The sequence below is a fragment of the Apis florea genome, unplaced genomic scaffold (assembly GCF_048593485.1).
Source record: "Apis florea isolate Af1SG1 unplaced genomic scaffold, ASM4859348v1 contig_2492_pilon, whole genome shotgun sequence".
NCBI classification, from domain to species: domain Eukaryota; kingdom Metazoa; phylum Arthropoda; class Insecta; order Hymenoptera; family Apidae; genus Apis; species Apis florea.
Window position 1 is genome coordinate 4,890,863 of NW_028256593.1, and position 20,494 is coordinate 4,911,356.

General features: G+C 34.7%; 2 protein-coding genes across 2 annotated transcripts in view; one reads left to right on the forward strand and one right to left on the reverse strand.

Moving 5' to 3' along the window:
• Positions 1 to 20,494, reverse strand: part of LOC100864473 (midasin) — a 102,970-nt gene that overhangs the window by 65,112 nt on the left and 17,364 nt on the right.
• The window catches only part of LOC100870144 (uncharacterized), a 53,280-nt gene that overhangs the window by 25,661 nt on the left and 7,125 nt on the right, over positions 1 to 20,494 (forward strand). Inside the window, exons 2-4 of the mRNA XM_086906271.1 lie at positions 8,753 to 9,008; positions 10,750 to 11,002; positions 17,522 to 17,776. Of these exons, the coding sequence (XP_086762397.1) occupies positions 8,773 to 9,008; positions 10,750 to 11,002; positions 17,522 to 17,776 (744 nt within the window). The 5' untranslated portion in view covers positions 8,753 to 8,772. The remainder of the gene's footprint in view (positions 1 to 8,752; positions 9,009 to 10,749; positions 11,003 to 17,521; positions 17,777 to 20,494) is intronic.

Here is a 20,494-nt window from a genome sequence, read left to right on the forward strand (position 1 = left end):
ATCGCTATCGTGCGGAACATCGGTTAAACCGGATTTCTCATTTCGTCCAATTTTTACTCCTCCCCGAAAAAATTTCTCCAAACTTAAACACCCGTTTAATTTTTTTAATTAGCAAGATAACCCATTTTTAGTTACTCTAATTATAAGGAGCTCCTTAGATGCTGCAAGTTTTAATTTTCTTCATCGATCTTCTTAAAAGTAATTCATCCCTCTTGGGGGACAGGAGTTCAGCGAATGAAATGGCTAAAGGTACACGACTTTAGAAAGATATTTGATACTTTTTTTTTTCTTTTGTTTTACAACAAACAAAAAATATCCTCAACATCTTTAAAATGTTTGAATTATTATCTTAGTTTTTTTTTTTTTTACTTAAGAAAATATTTGCCTTGAATTTTATAATAACGAAACTTTTATTACTTTTCTGAAATCTTCAAGTTCAATTTATAATTTAATTAGTTTTTCTTTTTTTTTTTTCTACGAGCAAAATTTAAAATCTCCATCCCTTTCACTAAAGTATATACTCTAGCCGAATCTAAATTGAAATCTGATTCAAGCCATCCCTGTGAGCCACTAGCAAGTGTAAAAAAAAAAAAGATGTATACACATATTTCTCTCTTCTATTAAATTGTAATCAACATTATTTTACACCTTTGTGTTCACATGCAAGAACACTAGATTTCAGTAAGAGTGAGGCAAATTTAGATGGGGTTGATTGATTGGAAAACTTAGCTACTGATAAATCGAAGTTGTGCACTGGAAAGACAGCGGTTTAAGGCCGACCACGAGGAAAAGATAGAGAAGGTTTAGGAAGGCAGATGGGGAATTAATTTGAGTGGCTCTCCGCTATAAAATTAGAAAATTTCTCTCAAAATAAATCTCACGATTTTACATTTGTTCGATATTTTTTTTATTGTTGATCCTTCGCGATATCTATCTTATTTTTAAAATTTATTTAAACCTCTCTCAAATTTTTCCTTCGACAATTACGAGCCGTTAAAATTGAAAATCTAATTCGAGGATCAAAGAGTTTAAAATATATGAAAAATAATGATATGTATTAAACTATATGTTGAATTTTCAAACCCTCTTTTTAAACATTTATCAAACAAAATAAACGTGTATACAGACAGAGAACTAATCTCTGATAATTGCTCAACATTGCATCAGTAGTTGAGAAATATTCTGTAAATATTTTATTTTTTAAGAAGCATTTAAATTTCAATTTTATAATTTTTTTTTCTTTTTGTAAATTAAACTCAAAGTTAAGTTAATTACTTCGTATTAAGAAATTCACACAATGTAATGATTTGTCGATTATTTTTCACATGAAAAGTAAAAACTTTCTTTTTTTTTTTTTTTTTACTGCCATATTTAATTTGCAAAACTGTGTTAAAATTAATTTCACCGCTGTTCATGAAGTATATATATATAATAATAATTGATAATATTCCTAACTTTAGTTGACAATTTTTTTATTCATCTTTTTTTCATTTTATCACATAATTTTCAGTTTTTATCATTTTTATCGTTACTTTGTTGAATTGTCACTGTTTAGACCCATATTTGGCTCGTATCCATCGAATAATTTATAGGATAATATTGTGGAGGATATCTTACCTTAGCAAACAGCCATAACTTTTGTTTTTTTAATAAGCATTTTTCCGTTTCAACATCCGTTTCTTTAGAATACCATAATCCAATTCTCAAACGTTATGGTTCATATTTTTAAAAAAAATTATAATTTTGTTTCATTCTTTTCGTTTTTGTTTATTCATAGACTATTTTTTTCTATTTTATTTTAAATTCTATCATACGTTTTATTTTTCTACATATTTGTATATTTTTTATATATCGATTACTACGTATTTTCCCTTTCTATTTTAATCACTAATCAATGTTAATCTTTTTCATATATTCAGTATATTTATATTACATTACATACATTTTTAACGAGATAATAATAAATTATAATTAAAAAACAGTTTTATTACGTTTTCGTTTCAAAAATTTCAAAAAAACTGGAAAATTAGCCCCTCGCCATTAATTCGAGATCACTGTGCCCGATATGTTTTTGAAATTGGAGGCGGCGCGTCTCCTCGATGAATCGAAAGGAGAGGGCGTGGCAGGGAAGCGAAGCTTCATTGTCTATTTTGACGAGGGAAACGGCGGTAGTGGAGCTATTTAAAATTTTAAAGAGCAACCGACTTTCGCCGGCAAGTGCCATTTTAAGCTTCCGCTTTACTTTCCACGGAATTCCTCCTCCCCTTCCTCCTCTTTCTTTTCGCCAACCGAAAACCGTTACGCTACACTTCGAGAATTTTCCTCTGAAGAAATTTCTCTTTCTTTTTGTTTCCTTCCCCTCTCAAACTCACGAAGAATCGCGAGACTTTTTTCGTTGGCCAATGAAGACAGGCTCGCGACTTTGTTTATCTTTTCTTCTTCTTTTTATTTGGGTTTTATGTAGCATCAACATCCAAAGGTTTATTAGCAGCACCGTGGAGTAAGTAAGAAGTGATTACATTTTATTTAATTCATCAATTTAGTGTCCTTTAAAAAGTCGATCAAATTTTCTTGTCTTTTAGGTTATTTTTGAGTGCGATTTCTAATTTGCGCTTCTCGCGAAAAAACTTATGTTTGTACAGCGGAGAATTATATGGACATTGTATCACACTCCTCACATTGAGTTGTTTATCTTGTTTCTTCGTTTTCCTCTCAAAGCACGACCAGGGAGAGGTCGTTGCTTCTCTCTGAAAAGAAGAAATTCGTCGCTCGAGGGACCAGTAGTAGTTATTGTAAAGAATATAATTCGTTGAAATTATTGGAAGATATTTCAACACAAAATTTACTCCTCTTCTTCCTCTTTTTCGAATATATTCTTTGTAGTAATAATTCTCCTTTCGACACGAATATATCGTACTCGATACGATACGATAAATTGCATTGTGTATTTTAAAAATTATTCGTAATCAAAGATAAATCGTTCTAGAAAATCAATATAGAATACGATTTACGATTATCCGTGTTATTTATCTCGTTCTCTCGTTATTTTTATCGTTGATCGTGTTTATTTTGCTCGCGAATATACGATTCCTTTTTTTTTTTTTTTTTTTTTAATTAAAATCAACTGCAAAATGATTTATCGAATTTTTTCCACCATTTTTGTCCTCGTGACTTATCGAGATGAACATTGACGTAAGTACGCACGCCTGACTCTGACACGGTTCGTACACGGTGTGAATGACGGTGAGATACCGGTACGAGATGCCGTTCGACAATCGACGAGAATTCTAGATTGGAAATTACACGGACAGGCTTTATATCGGGTTGCTCGGAAAGTAATTTCGTTTTTTCACGCGAGTGTCGCTAGTGTTGCACGTTTATCCAGCCAACTTCATTCCAAACCGTGTTGTTATTATTACATTTCGAGAGTCGGTATTTCGTGGCTTATTTATATAAGAAAAATTCATTCGATTAAGTGCTGTTGTTTTTCGCGCGTGTTAAACAAAGATGCGAGACCGAAAGGAGCATTTCCAGGATATTTCACTTTTTTCTTATCGAAAAGGTAAGAACGAGAAAAAAGTTACGCGAGGTTTATGGAAAAAATGTATATATAAAGACGTTCCAAAAGACACCGATCGAATAACAATTCGAGAAATCGCTACGAGATGGAATTTGTCGAATTCGATTGTTTCATTGTCGTAAAAAAAATTACTTTTTCCGAACAATCCAACAAGCATTAAAGAACGCGAATGAAGATTGTTCGAATCGTTGTTATATCGTATTCTCATTAATGAAAATCCCTTTTATCGAATAAAAGAAAATAGATACGAATATGTAAATTTTACTAGTAGCTCCCTTGAAAGGGGAATTATTAGATACACGATGACAGTTTGTTATTATTAAAGTTTGTTTCGAAGCGTGACGTCAAACCTTGGGAATTTTCCACGAGAAGCTTCTCCTCTCGGATCGAAAATTCGCGGATTCAATTTATCTTCGCGTAAACGAAATCGATGCAAGCGAGTTTTTTCATCATCTACGTGTCTATACTAACTGCAAGAATATTTCGAGGAGGAATTTTCATGAACGAGCGCGAAAACGTATTCGAGAATTCGTAAAAAGGGATATCGAAGGTGGAAAATTCGTGTGTTCTTCTCCTCTCCGCCGCATTTTTGTTTTATGCATGAAAGCATAGGCGAGGCGGATGACACGAGTTTCGCGTTGAAACCCGTCGACTCGACGAAGAAAATCGAAAAGTTTTCGCGAATTTTCTGTATCCTGTCGATAAACAATTTTCTTTTCCTTAATTCTTTTCGATTCTAAAAATTATTATATACAACAATTAATTTATACTATATTTAGAGAAAATTTTTCTAAAATCTATCGAAATTTATTACCAACGAATTCATGTATGAAAATTTTTATTTCGCATTTTCTCGATTTCTCTATCGTATATATATGTGTGGAAAAAAAGAACGGTGTGAACAATAACAAAGCACGTAAAACGAAGCGGGTAAAGAAATAAAATCGAGGCGGATGAGTAAAAAAAAAAAAAATGAAATGAAATGGAAATCGATATGGAATATGAAGGCAGAAATGGAAGGCAGGTGCACGCGTGTTAATCGACGATGCTAGAGATCGAATCGATCCCTCGAATATTCAAGTCAAAATATTATCCTCGTCATCATCGAGGATCTTACGTGACCAGAAACCAATTTCACCAATTTATGAAGAGAGAATCGTCGACGAAAAAAAGAGTTACTGAAAGCTATTTTCACACGCTATTTTGATTCATATACCCAAAGGTATTACTAAAATTGGAACTAAAATTCTACTTTTCTCTGAATGGATAGCCTCTATAGTTGTGTACTTCCAATCCAAGCTGGAACAATTAACAACTTGTGAATTCGTAGTTTTAGCCGAGTTTTCGAGATAATAATTTCGTTTATTATTTAAATTAAACAGTACGAGAAATTTGATATAAATATTTCTCTGGAAATTTTGAATCCCCCCAAGACGCGAGGACAAAGTAATAAAAGTTTTCGAAAACTTTTGGTTGGTAGAGTTTTCGCGATATATACAAGTTTCGAGCAGCTGCGGTTGACGAATTTTCACTGTAAATCTGATACGGGGACCCAACGGGTTCACGTATAAGAACGTGGACTAACTTATTTACGTGCAGGCAATTGGCCATTAAATTTAGTCGAAACTAAGGTTAAAAATATCGAATAAAATTATTTGTTTGACAATTTATTCCGTAGCTATTATAATTGATCCGCTTTTATAGCCTCGTATAAATTATTTGCGATTATTATTTTGAACAATGAATTATCGAGAATTATTATTTATTATTAAATTTTATCCACATATGACGTGCGTTAAATATACACATCAAAAAAGTTTTCCAAACATATTCTCCCGGAATATACGGATAAAAGTGATTTCGTTTCGATAAAAACACGTATCGCGAGAAAGAAAACTTATCCAAAATAATCAAAAATGAATTTTAATATCCCGTTCATCGAGCAAGGAATACAAAATTTAATCTAAGACGTGCTGTTTATTCGTTGTCGATTTTACAATAACTGACACAATATTTTACGATACAAATTTTACAATAAATGACACAATCAACCGCGATCTGTCTTGCTCGACATATTTTGACGTTGTTCTCTTATATCCTCTTTCCGTAATAAGTTCTTTTAACTGTTTTCGAACGAATTTAGAATATTATTCTTGCACGAGTTTAAGCTGGATCAACTGAAACGTATCGAAATATCAGATTAGCTTTCGAGGAAGATTCTATCGACGAGAAGATCGTTCAGTGGTTGGTTTCAAAAATTCAGGTCTGCAAATAAGAATCTTGGAAACGAGCCTCGAGGTAGACCGAGATCCACATTGAACGAAAGGCAAAGCGGAAACTGATCCACGAAGACGCGTGTCTCCAATGAGACGGTTTTCAGGCATTCGGGCGCACACGAGTGAAGCGAAAAAATTGGAACAGATGGCGCGCCAATCGAAAGTTGCGGCGTTGGAAATGCGCTCGTCGCGCAAAGCTATGTTTTTGAACGCAATAGTAATCGTACGCGATCCGGACAACGGTTGGACGCGAATGAAAACCCTGAGCGAACGTCGAAACCGTCGTTACGAGTGAAAAAAGTTACGACGTAAAAGGAATAATTCGTTGTTCTTTTCTGAAACGAGGAGATGCCGTGACATTCTATTAAGAAATCGATTAAGAAACGATCGCGTTGGCCGATAAACGTGGATCTGTTCTTCCGCGTCGCGAACCATTCCAATAAAAATTAGCCGAATCGAAATAGGAAATCGTCCATCCGATCATCGCTCGTTTCGCCATTCATAGTTGTTTTGTAAATAAAATAAAATATTCGAGAAGCTGTAATTCCAGCATTCGAAGAATTTCTTCGCGCTGAAATCACGAAGTTTTATAAAAATACATCGATTGGAATTTCGAAAATATATTGTTTTTCTTCTCGATCAATGAAAAAGGAATTTCACGATCTAATAATTGTAAAAAAATCGAGGATTGTTTTTTAACCTTCTCGAGATCGATTAACGTAAAATCAATTTTTTCCTTTTGTCGAGATTAAGATAATTATACAAAATTCAAATAAATTTCACAAACATGGTATACGAAGAAACGATATCTTGAATTTTAATTTATTCAAACGAGAGAATCTGTAATGGAACGATTCAACGAGAGATTTGATGAAAATAACGTCGGAGACACTTTAGAAGAAACTTTCGAGTCATTAATACAGCTTCCCTTTCTCTTTATGATCCTCATCTTAGAGAGACTTGGCCAAAGTGTTCAAAGAGAATAGTAATTTATAACGCGACTCGAAAGACTTGCGTTACGAGAAGCAAATAATTATTCCATGTTTATTTCGATATAAAATTCATGGAAATTTTTTTTCTTTTTCATATTCTTGTCCGTTAAAATTGCAATAGTATCGTTATATTTGAAAGTAGGGATCAAAATTTCTAACGTGAGAAAGGAAAATACACGTTTCTTAAAATGTCGAATTTCATACGCAACGCGAGTTTAACTTTTTGACAAGCCGCGAGAGGCGCGACGAAGGCCAAGTAACTTAACTACCAACAACCACAACTCGTCAACTAACAAACTACGGTCGAACTCCGTCCACAAATCGTATTACGCAAACGTCACACGTTTATACCAGATGCGTGGCATGACGTTCAAGCGTGAACGTATTCAGCGCGTCTTGTTTATAGAATCCCTTGAGTTGTTAAACATATACATATATACGTGTTGTGCATATCTCTGTACAATCTGTTTGAATCTTTAAATTATCCATCGTATCAAATTATTTAGCCTAAGAGAAATTTGTCGCGAATGTGCAGGCAAACCGATTCAGAGAGAAAAATAGCGAAGAAATTTTTGAAGAAAAAAATTAAACAGTGATTACAATTTTTCGTAGGAAGCGTATAACCTAACCTAACTTTGTTGCACATGTTAATTTGCAAGAATCTCGAATTGTGAATTACGTGTCTCCTCGGCTCTATCAATATTGCTATTGCATTTCTAATTCCTTATCGAATTTTCTAAGTGATTTATCAATTTATAAAATAATTTTTAATAATCTCCATCACAAACAATGAGAATTTCAAACTTATCTCAAGTACGATGTTCACTCTGAGAATTATTTTCGAAATTGTTTAAACAAAATGATTTTCCAAGAGTTCATACGACTAAAGATAAAATTTAATGGCAATAAAGTAACGTGCAAGCATTATTGCGAAAACTTCGTATCGTCGATTATTTAACATGTGATTTTCGAAATATCCGTGTAATTTATTTGGCTACAAAGTTTGGCTAACAAGTCGACGTCTCTCTTGGAGACGTTGGAACTCGAGCGAAAGACGAATATCGCGAGTCGTCGAACACGTGAATTTCCCGCAGAGTAGGGGGGGGAGGGGGCAGACGAAGTTTAAAGGTTAAACCGATGAATATGTAACGCGAGCCAAGCGCCACCACCGTGAAACTTTACGTGTTACAGTCTTTGAATACATTGGACCGTTGCCGTGTTAGCCGGCCCTCCGCCGTGACGAATCCGGTTAAAAATCTGGTTTAACTTTGGCCGGGGATTAATTACACGCGGTTGATACAAGATTTCAATTTCGTTTAAAATTTATCGGGAGATAGATTATTCGCGTAAAAAAGAAGAAAGAAAAGAAATGGAAAGGATATTGTTTCGAGAGCGTTATAAATTATTAGAACGACGAGGCGTTCATCGTTCTCGCTCTCTAATTATTCTGTTTATGCTTCTGAACCCATTGTATATCCCGCAACCACATCGCGCATCAGCCCGCGTTTGCTCGATCATCGCCCACGTGAACCAGGTTTAATTACTTTTGTAATTGATACCCGTATAATATATGAATATTGTACGCGCAAATAAATTATTTCGTTTCTCGTAATCTCTATAAATAAATCTTATTATCGCGATGAAATTATCGGATATACGAGTTTTTTGCCACGAACAAATTTTTCTTCCTTTCTTTAAAGTAAATGCATATTTATTTTTTATATTATTTTTTTCAAAAACGAAATATTCTTAAATATCTTACTTATAATTGAATAGAAACGTAGAATATCCAAATTGATAGAATTAATTTCTATCCCTTGACTGATTTGAAAATTCCACTCTCTCTACGAAATTTTTCAAAAAATTTTTCAAAAAATTTTTTAAAAAAGGGAAAATGGTTGCAGCATCGGTTAAATCGAATGGAATGACGAAGAGTGTCGAAAATCTGTCGAAACAGGTCGAATTGATGGCAATGATAGGCGCCAATCTGAGATTTGGGATCGGCGCATCGGGTAACGCGTCGTCAAACGCGACCAAGGTGTTCCAGTGTCATCCAGGGGGCGCGACAGAGGCCAGCCTCATCTTCGGCCTCGGCGCTCTGGGCATGGGAGCGAACTTCCTGTTGATGGCTCTGATTCTGGCCAAGCGACAGTTGCGAAGGTAATTCCGAGAAACTTTTTAAAAAGTCTGAAACTGCCGTTGGAATATATCTTGCTGAAAAGAAGAGCGCTCTGCTCGCATGTAACGCGTTCACGTGAAAGCAAGGATTTAAACATTTATTGGGAACGAAATTTGTGATTGGAATTCGCGAAATTCGCTCGATTGAGAAAATTTATTTTCGATCGAACATTGATCGTTATCTCATCTAGATTAGGCTTGGAAGAATTTCTAATTGTGCATGCAGTATGGTAAAATAAAAGAAAATTTTAATCCGTCAAATTACGCGTTTGTGAATATTGTGGAGTATAATTAATATAGCTCGATTAAAGTTTGCTTGTCTGACGTGTAAAAGGAATCAGTTGATGAAAAAGAAAGAGTGTTTTTCATATTATTCTATTGCATTAGAAATAATTTTTCTCTTTTTCAAAAATTACGACTGAACAAGTGAAATCATATTCGAGACATTGGCAAGATATATCATATCAATTGTTACACTAATGTACTGTAAAATGAACAATGTGCATTTATCCAACTTCTTTCCAAAAATTATGATATTTATCATCGTAGACGTCACAAAGAAAATGAATGAACCATTTTCTTATCCAACTTCTATTACATTAAAAATAATACAAGAGATGTCTATTTCACATACTTCTATCAAATTAAAAATAACTTTTCCAATGATTGAGCACACAATAATGATTCTAGAGATGTATTTCACATATTTCTATTAAGTTAGAAATAATTTTTCCAACAATTGAGCACACAAGATACTATTCTACAGATGTCTCGTACACTTTCTATTAAATTATAAATAATTTTTCCAATGATTGAGTATACAAGATACTATTCTAGAGATGTCTCGTACATTTCTATTAAATTATAAATAATTTTTCCAACGATTGAGTATACAAGATACTATTCTACAGATGTCTCATACACTTTTATTAAATTATAAATAATTTTTCCAATGATTGAGCATACAATAATGATTCTAGAGATGTATTTCACATATTTCTATTAAGTTAGAAATAATTTTTCCAACAATTGAGTATACAAGATACGATTCTAGAGATGTCTCATACACTTTTATTAAATTATAAATAATTTTTCCAATGATTGAGCACACAATAATGATTCTAGAGATGTATTTCACATATTTTTATTAAATTAGAAATAATTTTTCCAACGATTGAGTATACAAGATACGATTCTAGAGATGTTTCGTACATTTCTATTAAATTATAAATAATTTTTCCAACGATTGAGTATACAAGATACGATTCTAGAGATGTTTCGTACATTTCTATTAAATTATAAATAATTTTTCCAACGATTGAGCATACAATAATGATTCTAGAGATGTATTTCACATATTTCTATTAAGTTAGAAATAATTTTTCCAACGATTGAGCATACAATAATGATTCTAGAGATGTATTTCACATATTTCTATTAAGTTAGAAATAATTTTTCCAACGATTGAGCGCACAATAACGATTCTAGGGATGTCTGGTGTATTTCATACACTTTTATTAAATTATAAATAATTTTTCCAACGATTGAGCGTACGAGATTGCATCACAATCCCCGCAATAACGATTCTAACGTACATCAGAGTTCCATTAAAAACAATTTTCCAAAATTTTCCAAAATTCGATCGATCGAAACGATTCGATTGGCAAGATACCACGTCCAAACGATCCACGAATCCCTGCCCAATTATCGAAACGTGTTTCAGATGGTCGCAAGGGTTGCTGTTCCATCAGGCGATGGTGGATTGCGCCCGGGCCGCGATTTTATTGCCCCTAGGCTCGAGCATCCTCAACTGTCAACCGATGACCAAGTGTTCCCTGGTCGAGACGGCGTTTCTATTGCTCGTCACGGTGTCCACCGTGAACATGCTGACAACAGTGCTGAACGACAGCCCGATCTTCCCCGAAACCGACGAGGAGGCGGACCTCGCCGCTCCTTTGCTCATGGACTCGCCCCAGGCAAGCGCTCTCTTTTATTCTCTCTCGTCCCCTTTCTTTTCTTCTTCTTCTTTTTTTTTTTCTCTCCCTCTCCACGATTCTCACTTTGTCTCTACACTCTGCCTCACGTTTGCTTTCGTAGATCGACGCTCTTGAAAAGCTCGAGTGACGATACGATTCTGTAATTCGTCGCCTATTTTTTTTTTTTTTTTTTTCAGTATTCAGAGAGAGAGAGAGAGAGAGAATTTGGAAGATTTATTTAGTTTCATCACGTTGTTGCACAGACGAATATTATTTTTAATTCGATATTTGAAATTCTATTGCAATGTAAATTAACAATTTAAATCGTCAAACGTTTGATAATATATACCCCAGTATACTCGGTGGTAGTAGCTTAGTCGAAAGCTTTTAAAGCTTTCACCGCCCTCGCGAAAGGCAAAGCTTGCAACTTTGTTTCGTTGTCCAAGCATCCAAACGGCGCATTCTTTTTTTTTTTTTTTTTTACGCGCATCTTTGTCGCGTAGCTGGAACTGGAAACCTTTGGATGGATATTCTTTTGAAAAAAAAAAAAAAAAGAAAATGAATGGAAGGGGGGAAAAAATAAGAGTAAAAACGATTCTTTGAAAATGTAAAAGATCGTCGTTATTAATTAAAAAGCAATTTTTCTCGACAAAGAAATGTATGATAATAAGGTCGATTGGAAAAATGGTAGGAAGAAAAATATTCGAATAAATTTCAACGATGATTCACGATCCGTATATCATCCGTATGGCTCGCTCCATCGATCGTTTTATCGTCCACAAACAAACGCCATCCGAATCCAAGATTGTGCTACTTGGACATATATTGCAATTGGGAGAAAAGACCGATCTATTATGCTTTTACCTTTGCTACGTAACGTTCAATACACTGCAGCTATTTAAAACTTTTAAAATTCAGTAATCTTATAAAAATTATAAGATATTAATTATAATGTTATAAAATTAATGTAAAATTATATGTTTTTGATAAATAAGCGAAATGTATATATATATATAATAAATAATACAATTTCAAATTTAATTCTTCATCATTAAAGATTAATCGAATTAATCGAAAGTTTTTAAATTAAAAGAATAATATTATATTTGTAACGTTAAAATGTCGTTGGATTGGAAATAAAAGGCCGAGATAAAAGGGACGATAAAAAAGATCGATTGAGGGATCGATTAAGAAGGAATCAAGAATCGATTAAGAATCGTCGCAATTCGAGAGGAGATTATATCCGCGAAGGCGACTTCGCGGAACGCAAAGTCATCACCCCTTTAAACTGGGTAGAAGTTAAGCCAAGTTGGAAATCGTGTAATCCCCAAGTTCTACGATATCTTGGGAGCGAAGATGGCCTTAACACGAGAACGAGTTTACAAATCGTGGTAATAGGTGGTAAGATTTTTAATTTAATAAATTGTTATTAATAAAAAGAAAAAAAGAATGAAATAAACGATCGTTTAAAAGAAAAAATTCGTCATTCGATTTCGATCGACTTTTCGAAACGAGCTGTTTCTCCTCTCCTTGCTTAAAAAAAAATTTCATACAAATCCATCAACCAATTATTCCGATTTCAATTTCATAATCTCGTTACCACAACTTCGATTAAAGATCCAAGAATAAAACGAATTGAACAATGAAAACGAAGAAAACGTTGAAGTTCCACGCACGATCGAGTCGATCGATAAGATAAATTATTCTAGGGAATGAATATCGATCGATGAAGAGAAGAATGAAATAAACGATCGTTTAAAGAAAAAATTCTTTTACAAAATTCGTCACGATTTCGATCGACTTTTCGATCAATTTCGAAACGAATTGTTCCTTTTCATTATTTAAAAAAAAAAAAAAAATTCATATAAATCCATCAATCAATACCAATTATACCGGTTTCAATTTCATAATCTCGTTACCGTAACTTCGATTAAAGTTCCACACACGATCGAGTCGATCGATAAGATAAATTATTCTAGGGAATGAAAATTGATGGATGAAAAATAGAATGAAACAAACAAAATCGTTTGAAGAAAAAATTTTCATATAAATCCATCAATCGATACCTAAAAAAAAAAAAAAAAATATCATTCCTGCGCGTGAATTACTCTCGAACGAAAAATAAAATTGGAAACAGGGCCAATCAAGTTGGAGAATAAAGAGTCTCCCGCCACCCCCTCCCCTTCTTCTTTCCCCGCAAATCGAATTGCGGGGAACGTTCGTAAGAAGCACGTTTTCCCCGGGCGCATTTTCAGCCGGCCCCGTCCCGTTTAACTCGATCAGAGACGACTTAAGTGACGGCGCCGAGTGCCTTTGAGGCGGGTTCGAGTTTCAAATCGATTTAACGAATATAGCGTGGGAACTATGTGTAAAACACGCCTCCTTACGTACGAACGAGCGTCTAGACCTAGGAGGAGAGGCGAAGTGCCGCTCGAAGATTATTTATGGATCGAAGTACGGCCTCCCTCTCTTCGCGAATTTAAAAACTCTTATTGGTTTTCGCAAACAGTGTGTCGAGCTTTTTTTTTTTTTTTTTTTTTTTAATAATCGATCGATCGTTCAATCGTGATAAATATGTATCTTCACAACGATTGGCTTCTTCTTCTTTTTTTTTGCAAATATTTCTCTTTATTATTGTTAATTGATACTAGAAGTATGAAATTATCGTTGTGATTATTAATTATTATTATTATTCTATATATAAAGTTTCATCATTAGGGTCTAGTAAAAATCTTCCAAGTTCTAGTGGTTCTAGTAATTTTTAATTTTCCCTAACCTGGAAACCAGAAGGCCCAATTCAATTTCCATTTATCTGTCGAATTTTACGAACACGTCTAATCTCCGCGAGTCTTCCCGCCTTGAAAATTTTAACTTTCAACAAGAGAAATTAGTCGTCGTTCGACAACGAGTGAAAGTAAATTCGCTTTGTTCGAAATTTTAATTAGTTTTTTTTAGGGAATCAAAATACCTTTTAAAAGATCTATATTATTGTATTATGTGTCTCATTACACGATTTACGAAAAAATCTATTAGAACGTTAGAGGAAATAATACAATGATATAGATCTTTTAAAAAGGTATCGATATTTTGATTCCCTAAAAAAACTAATTAAAATTTCGTACAAAGCGAATTTACTTTGAGCGATAATTTCGTTTAAAATGCTCGAAATAATACGTTAATCCTCGTTCCTTAAGCCTCGTTTTATCTGCAATTGGTTCGAGTAATAAATCAAGTTGGATCAACTTAATTATTACGGATTATTAACTTAACTTTATCCCCAACCGTTCGATAAAATTCTCTCTCGTTCCATCATCTTTAAAATCGGATGTTTACATAACGGATGTTCGTAATTAGAGGGCAAGCGAGATTCTGGCAAGACGGAACGATCGCGATAACGATAACGATCCATAATCGATAATCGATAGAGCGCGGATATTCGAATGATTGGACAGACGGCCGCGCGGTGGCGCGGCGGGGATTAATCGAGGCGCGATGGCGAGGTCGTTAAAAGACGAATAAACGGGACGCGACACGATTAATCCCGACGCGGGCGCATTCCGTTGCGGACAGTTTACACCGCAATCATCCAACGATGAATTCGTTCCAACAATCCGTGTCATGCTCCCATTATATCCCCCGCAACCGTCGTCTCTCTGCGAGCCTCTTCCTATATTCTCGCTTCCGTTTCATCCGATACGCGAGAACCTCTCTCAACCTAATCCCATTGCCGAACCGACATGACCGAAAAATTATATGATGTATATGAAAATGTCTATATTGAGAGATAAATAAATTCGTTAAATTCAACGAATAGATTCGATGTACTTTCTTGCTAGAGTTAAAGTTGTGTATCTCGTTATGAAATATTATGCGAGAAAACGACCGAAAAAATTGATATATGTTATATATATATATATGAAAATGTCTAAGATTAAGAGATAAATAAATTCAAAAATAAGTAAGAGAAAAAATTATATTTTCTGCAACGTAACTGTCTGCAAGCTTCTTCACCATCGAACCGACATGACTGAGAAATTGATATATAAAAATGTCCATATTCACTTGTAAATAAATTTACGTAAATTTCATATACTTTTTGCTAAGATTAAGATGTATCGTGCTTCTCCGTAATCCTTCTATCTCTGTCCTTGTAATTCTCTTTCCATTCTTACCACCACCGATATACGAAAACATCTATATAGAGATAAATTCACATTAAATTTTCCCTAAGATAAAGATGTATCATGCTTTTCCGTAATCTTCCTCGTATCACTGTCTCTCCAAGCCTCTTCCCATTCTCATCTCCGACACGAGCATATTAACCCAACCTAACCTAACCTCATCTAACTTCACCACCACCGACACGACCAAGAAAATTGATACGCGTATCCAACACACTCGCTCGAAATAAAATAAATTGTTATATTCTATGATTCTCAAGGTTAAAAATACCATCGTGAGTCCCTCTCTTCGCTCGTGTAAGCGAAACCTAGAAAGATATTTCGAAATGCATCGCCACTTAAAGAGGTTACGAGGAAAAAAGGAGTTGAAAATTCGCGACACGTCCAATCTTTGCATCAAGATGGCGAAACACGATAAATGTTCGGCCGACCTATTTTTCCCCCCAACTTTCGATGCGACTCGAAGGGAATATATACAAAGTATACCCTCGTACATGGATTTATTATAGACGTATTCGTATTTTTAGACGGACCTCTCTTTCCCTAAATCCCTATCTTACATCTCTTGCCCGTTAATCCTTTCGCTACTATAATCAACTATAGTCGTTCTGCATAAGATGTCACTAACAGGTGACTATAATCGCTCTGCATACGATGCCACTGACGGGCGACTATAGTCGCTCTGAATAAGATGCCACTGATGGACGACTATAGTCGCTCTACATAATACCACTGAGATACTACGAGCGACTATAATCACTCTGCATAAGATGTCACTAAGATACTACGAGCGACTATAGTTACTCTGCATAAGATGCCATTAAGATGCTATGAGCGACTATAATCACTCTGCATACGATGCCACTGACGGGCGACTATAATCGCTCTGCATACGATGCCACTGATGGACGACTATAGTCGCTCTACATAATACCACTGAGATACTACGAGCGACTATAATCACTCTGCATAAGATGTCACTAAGATACTACGAACGACTATAGTCGCTCTGCATAAGATGTCATTGAAGTATTACGAACGACTATAATTGCTCTGCATAAGATGCCATTAAGATACTACGAGCGACTATAGTCACTCTGCATAAGATGCCACTAAGATATTAAGAGCGATTGTAGTCACTTTGCATAAGATGTCACTAAGATACTACGAGCGACTATAGTCGCTCTGCATAAGATGTCATTGAAGTATTACGAACGACTATAATTGCTCTGCATAAGATGCTATTAAGATACTACGAGCGATTATAGTCACTTTGCATAAGATGTCACTAAGATACTACGAGCAATTATAGTCGCTCTGCATACGATGCCACTAAGATACTACCAGCGATTATAGTCGCTCTGCATAAGATGTCATTGAAATATTACGAACGACTATAATTGCTCTGCATAAGATGCCATTAAGATACTACGAGCGACTATAGTCACTCTGCATAAGATGCCACTAAGATACTACGAGCGATTATAGTCACTCTGCATAAGATGTCACTGAAGTACTACGGCCGACTATAGTCGCTCTGCATAAGATGTCACTGAAGTATTACGAACGACTATAATTGCTCTGCATACGATGCCACTAAGATACTACCAGCGATTATAGTCGCTCTGCATAAGATGTCGCTGAAGTACTACGGCCGACTATAATCGTTCTGCATAAGATGCCATTAAGATACTACGAGCGACTATAGTCACTCTGCATAAGATGCCACTAAGATACTACGAGCGATTATAGTCGCTCTGCATAAGATGTCACTGAAGTACTACGGCCGACTATAGTCGCTCTGCATAAGATGTCACTGAAGTATTACGAACGACTATAATTGCTCTGCATAAGATGCTATTAAGATACTACGAGCGATTATAGTCGCTCTGCATAAGATGTCGCTGAAGTACTACGGCCGACTATAATCGTTCTGCATAAGATGCTACTGACAGGCGACTATAGTTGCTCTGCATACGATACCATTAAGATACTATGAGCGACTATAGTCATACGATGCCACTGAGATACTATACAGTCGACTACAATCGCTCTACATCTAAGATGCCACGTATTGTGCGACATGACGAGTATTTGAAACTGTAGCATCGATATTTTGTTTTTATCAATTTTTTTTCCTTTTTTTCAATAAACACCGTCAAAACAACTCGAATTGCGAGGCGTAAACGCGGTTGTTGGCGATCTTTCTCGAGCGTCGTACGCATTTTTGGTTGCGGTGGTTCGTTCAATGGTCGAGAAGGTTAATAATAACAAGTCATCGAGCCAACGCTCACCATCGCCCTCACCCCCTCCCCCTTAACCCCTCCCCGTTTTCCAGTGCGTTTTGTTCGGCACGTTCATGATATGGTTCGCGAGCATCACGATCAACCTGGGCCCGACGTTTCTGAGCGGGGCTCTGGCAGCGAACACGGAATCGGGGCACAACGCGCCGAGCTGCCCCCTGGTGCACGGCCCGTTCCGCCATTACATACTCAACGTCCTGTGGATCGCCATCAACATGATATGCGTCGCCCTCACCCTCATCCATCTCAGGAAACTGCACAAAGACCTGACCAAGGCGAACGTCGAAGCGGTACGTATTTATGCCTCCCCCCTCCCCCCCGGCCTTGAAGCTTTATCTCATGTTTCCACGTCGAAAGCATGCATCATCCGCCGCATTGCCCGCTGCACGTGACGACGCCATTTTGCCCAATCTACGCGTGGGGGGACGAAAGTATTGTTGTTGTTGTTGTTGTTTTTGTTGTTGTACACGTGGGGATGATCGTCGTGGTGATTTACAGATTCGATTCGAGTGAATTAATATTTCTTTTTTTTTTTTTTTTTGTTTATATATAGAAATAATGTAGCATAAATGGATTCGTACGTAAGGAATATTATTGAATATTATTTATAAATATTATCAAGTTTCGAGGTGTGAATCTGTATTTCATCGCATATACGAACAACTGCATGTTAACATTATCGAACATCATTTTTCGAATACAAGAGAGAAATCCAAGTGGCACAACTTTCTTCAGAGCACTTTTCACGAGACGAAGTATTCTGATATATCGAGAAGAATGTTTTTCTTCTTTTTCGATTATTTATTATTACTAGTCGCGATTATTATTACAGCTTATTCGATTTAAATAATCTAAAATGATTAACTTATGCTTATTATTAACGCACAATTAAATTAATTCAAGCCTTAAAAAAATATATATATATATAAATATATACATCGAATATAATACACACGCATATAAATTGAAGAACGACGGAAATTTTTCTAATACTTTTTCTTCATTTTTAAAACTGTATTGCATAATTATTGTATAGCCAGTACAGTAGTTATTATATAGTAAATGATATAATTTTTCTCACAGCACTTTTCACCAGTTTAATTTTCTAATTTCTAGTATAATTTGTTATGTAATTCAAATAATATTCTCGTAGAGTATTACTTTGTATAAATTAAACAGCTTAGTTCCAACAGTTAGCTTATACATCATTTCCAGTAGTGAGAGATATAATTCCTTCCAATTTATAGTTTTTATTTTTTTATATAGATCGTAGTGAATTTAGCAGTTAGACGAATATCATTTCTGAATATTTTGTAGGAGAAGGATGATTATGAAATATGCTTTTTCTAGAGGAAAAAGGAAAAAAAGAAATTTAGAAGCTATTAGAGAATTCATTAGGCGAAATAATTTATCTCTTCGCTTCGGATCGTTCGACTTTCCTTTCGCTCGAAACTTTTCAAACTTTTCGAATTTTTCAACACTTTGCTGGATATTGGCGCAATAATGCTTTCCCTTTTTTTCCGTTAAAAAGCACTTGACAACCGTTCGTGTCGTATCCTTTCCATCTCGTGATCCTTTGTCAAACTTATTCTACATCGTAAAGTGAAAATTTCCTTGGGAACGATGAATATTCATGATTGAATATTCTCACGCGTTGATCCTCGCGTAAATCTTGTAATATATCTCTATTATTAAAAGAGGATAATCAACGTGTCTGCCTGACGTCACAACGTCACGATCATCATCTTCATCGGTGTAAAATATCCTTCTATTTAAATTGTCGACGATACTTTATTATCAGATTAATTCAAAGTTTTCTTGAATTTTTACCGCCTGTTCTTTAAAAAAAAATTCTTTGGAATAAACGTCGCCTTGTAAAAGGGCAGCTGGTTGACGCATTGTGCGCAAACCGTGTCTGACTACAGAGAGACTAATGCCACTAGCATCGTTCGTCTCTCTCTCTCTCTCTTTCTCTCCTTGCACACTCTCCGTCACTCATATCCACCTTACAAAGGAACGATACGAACGTTATGCGCCAATTTCTACGGGGCATCGATCGATGGATCGATGGAAATGAGAGAATGTTCAAACTATATTTTATTGGTGAATTTTTACGCGAACTATTTTATTTTAAATCTTTCAATTTCTATTAATTTTGAATAATCGAAACTTTTTTAATAAAATTTCGCAGAAAACGATACTAGAAAATTTTCAAAATTTCTTTTCTACATTTCTTCTCATTCACAACGAATTGTAAATTTCAATAATGTTGGCCAAACTATTTTATTTTAAATCTTCCAATTTCTATTAATTTTGAATAATCGAAACTTTTTTAATAAAATTTCGCAGAAAACGATACTAGAAAATTTTCAAAATTTCTTTTCTACATTTCTTCTCATTCACAACGAATTGTAAATTTCAATAATGTTGGCCAAACTATTTTATTTTAAATCTTTCAATTTCTATTAATTTTGAATAATCGAATTTTTTTTAATAAAATTTCGCAGAAAATGAAAATTAGAAAAATTTCAAAATTTCTTTTCTACATTTTTTCTCATTCACAACGAATTGTAAATTTCAATAATGTTGGCCAAACTATTTTATTTTAAATCTTTCAATTTCTATTAATTTTGAATAATCGAAACTTTTTTAATAAAATTTCGCAGAAAATGAAAATTAGAAAAATTTCAAAATTTCTTTTCTACATTTCTTCTCATTCACAACGAATTGTAAATTTCAATAATGTTGGCCAAACTATTTTATTTTAAATCTTTCAATTTCTATTAATTTTGAATAATCGAATCTTTTTTAATAAAATTTCGCAGAAAACGATAGAAAAATTTCAAAATTTCTTTTCTACATTTTTTCTCATTCACAACGAATTGTAAATTTCAATAATGTTGGCCAAAGATATAGAAATTGAGTTTCTTCTCGAGTTTGAGAAATCTGTAAAAAAATTGATACGAATTCTACAATTCTTCCGTGTCGTCAAGTTTTTTTATTCTCTT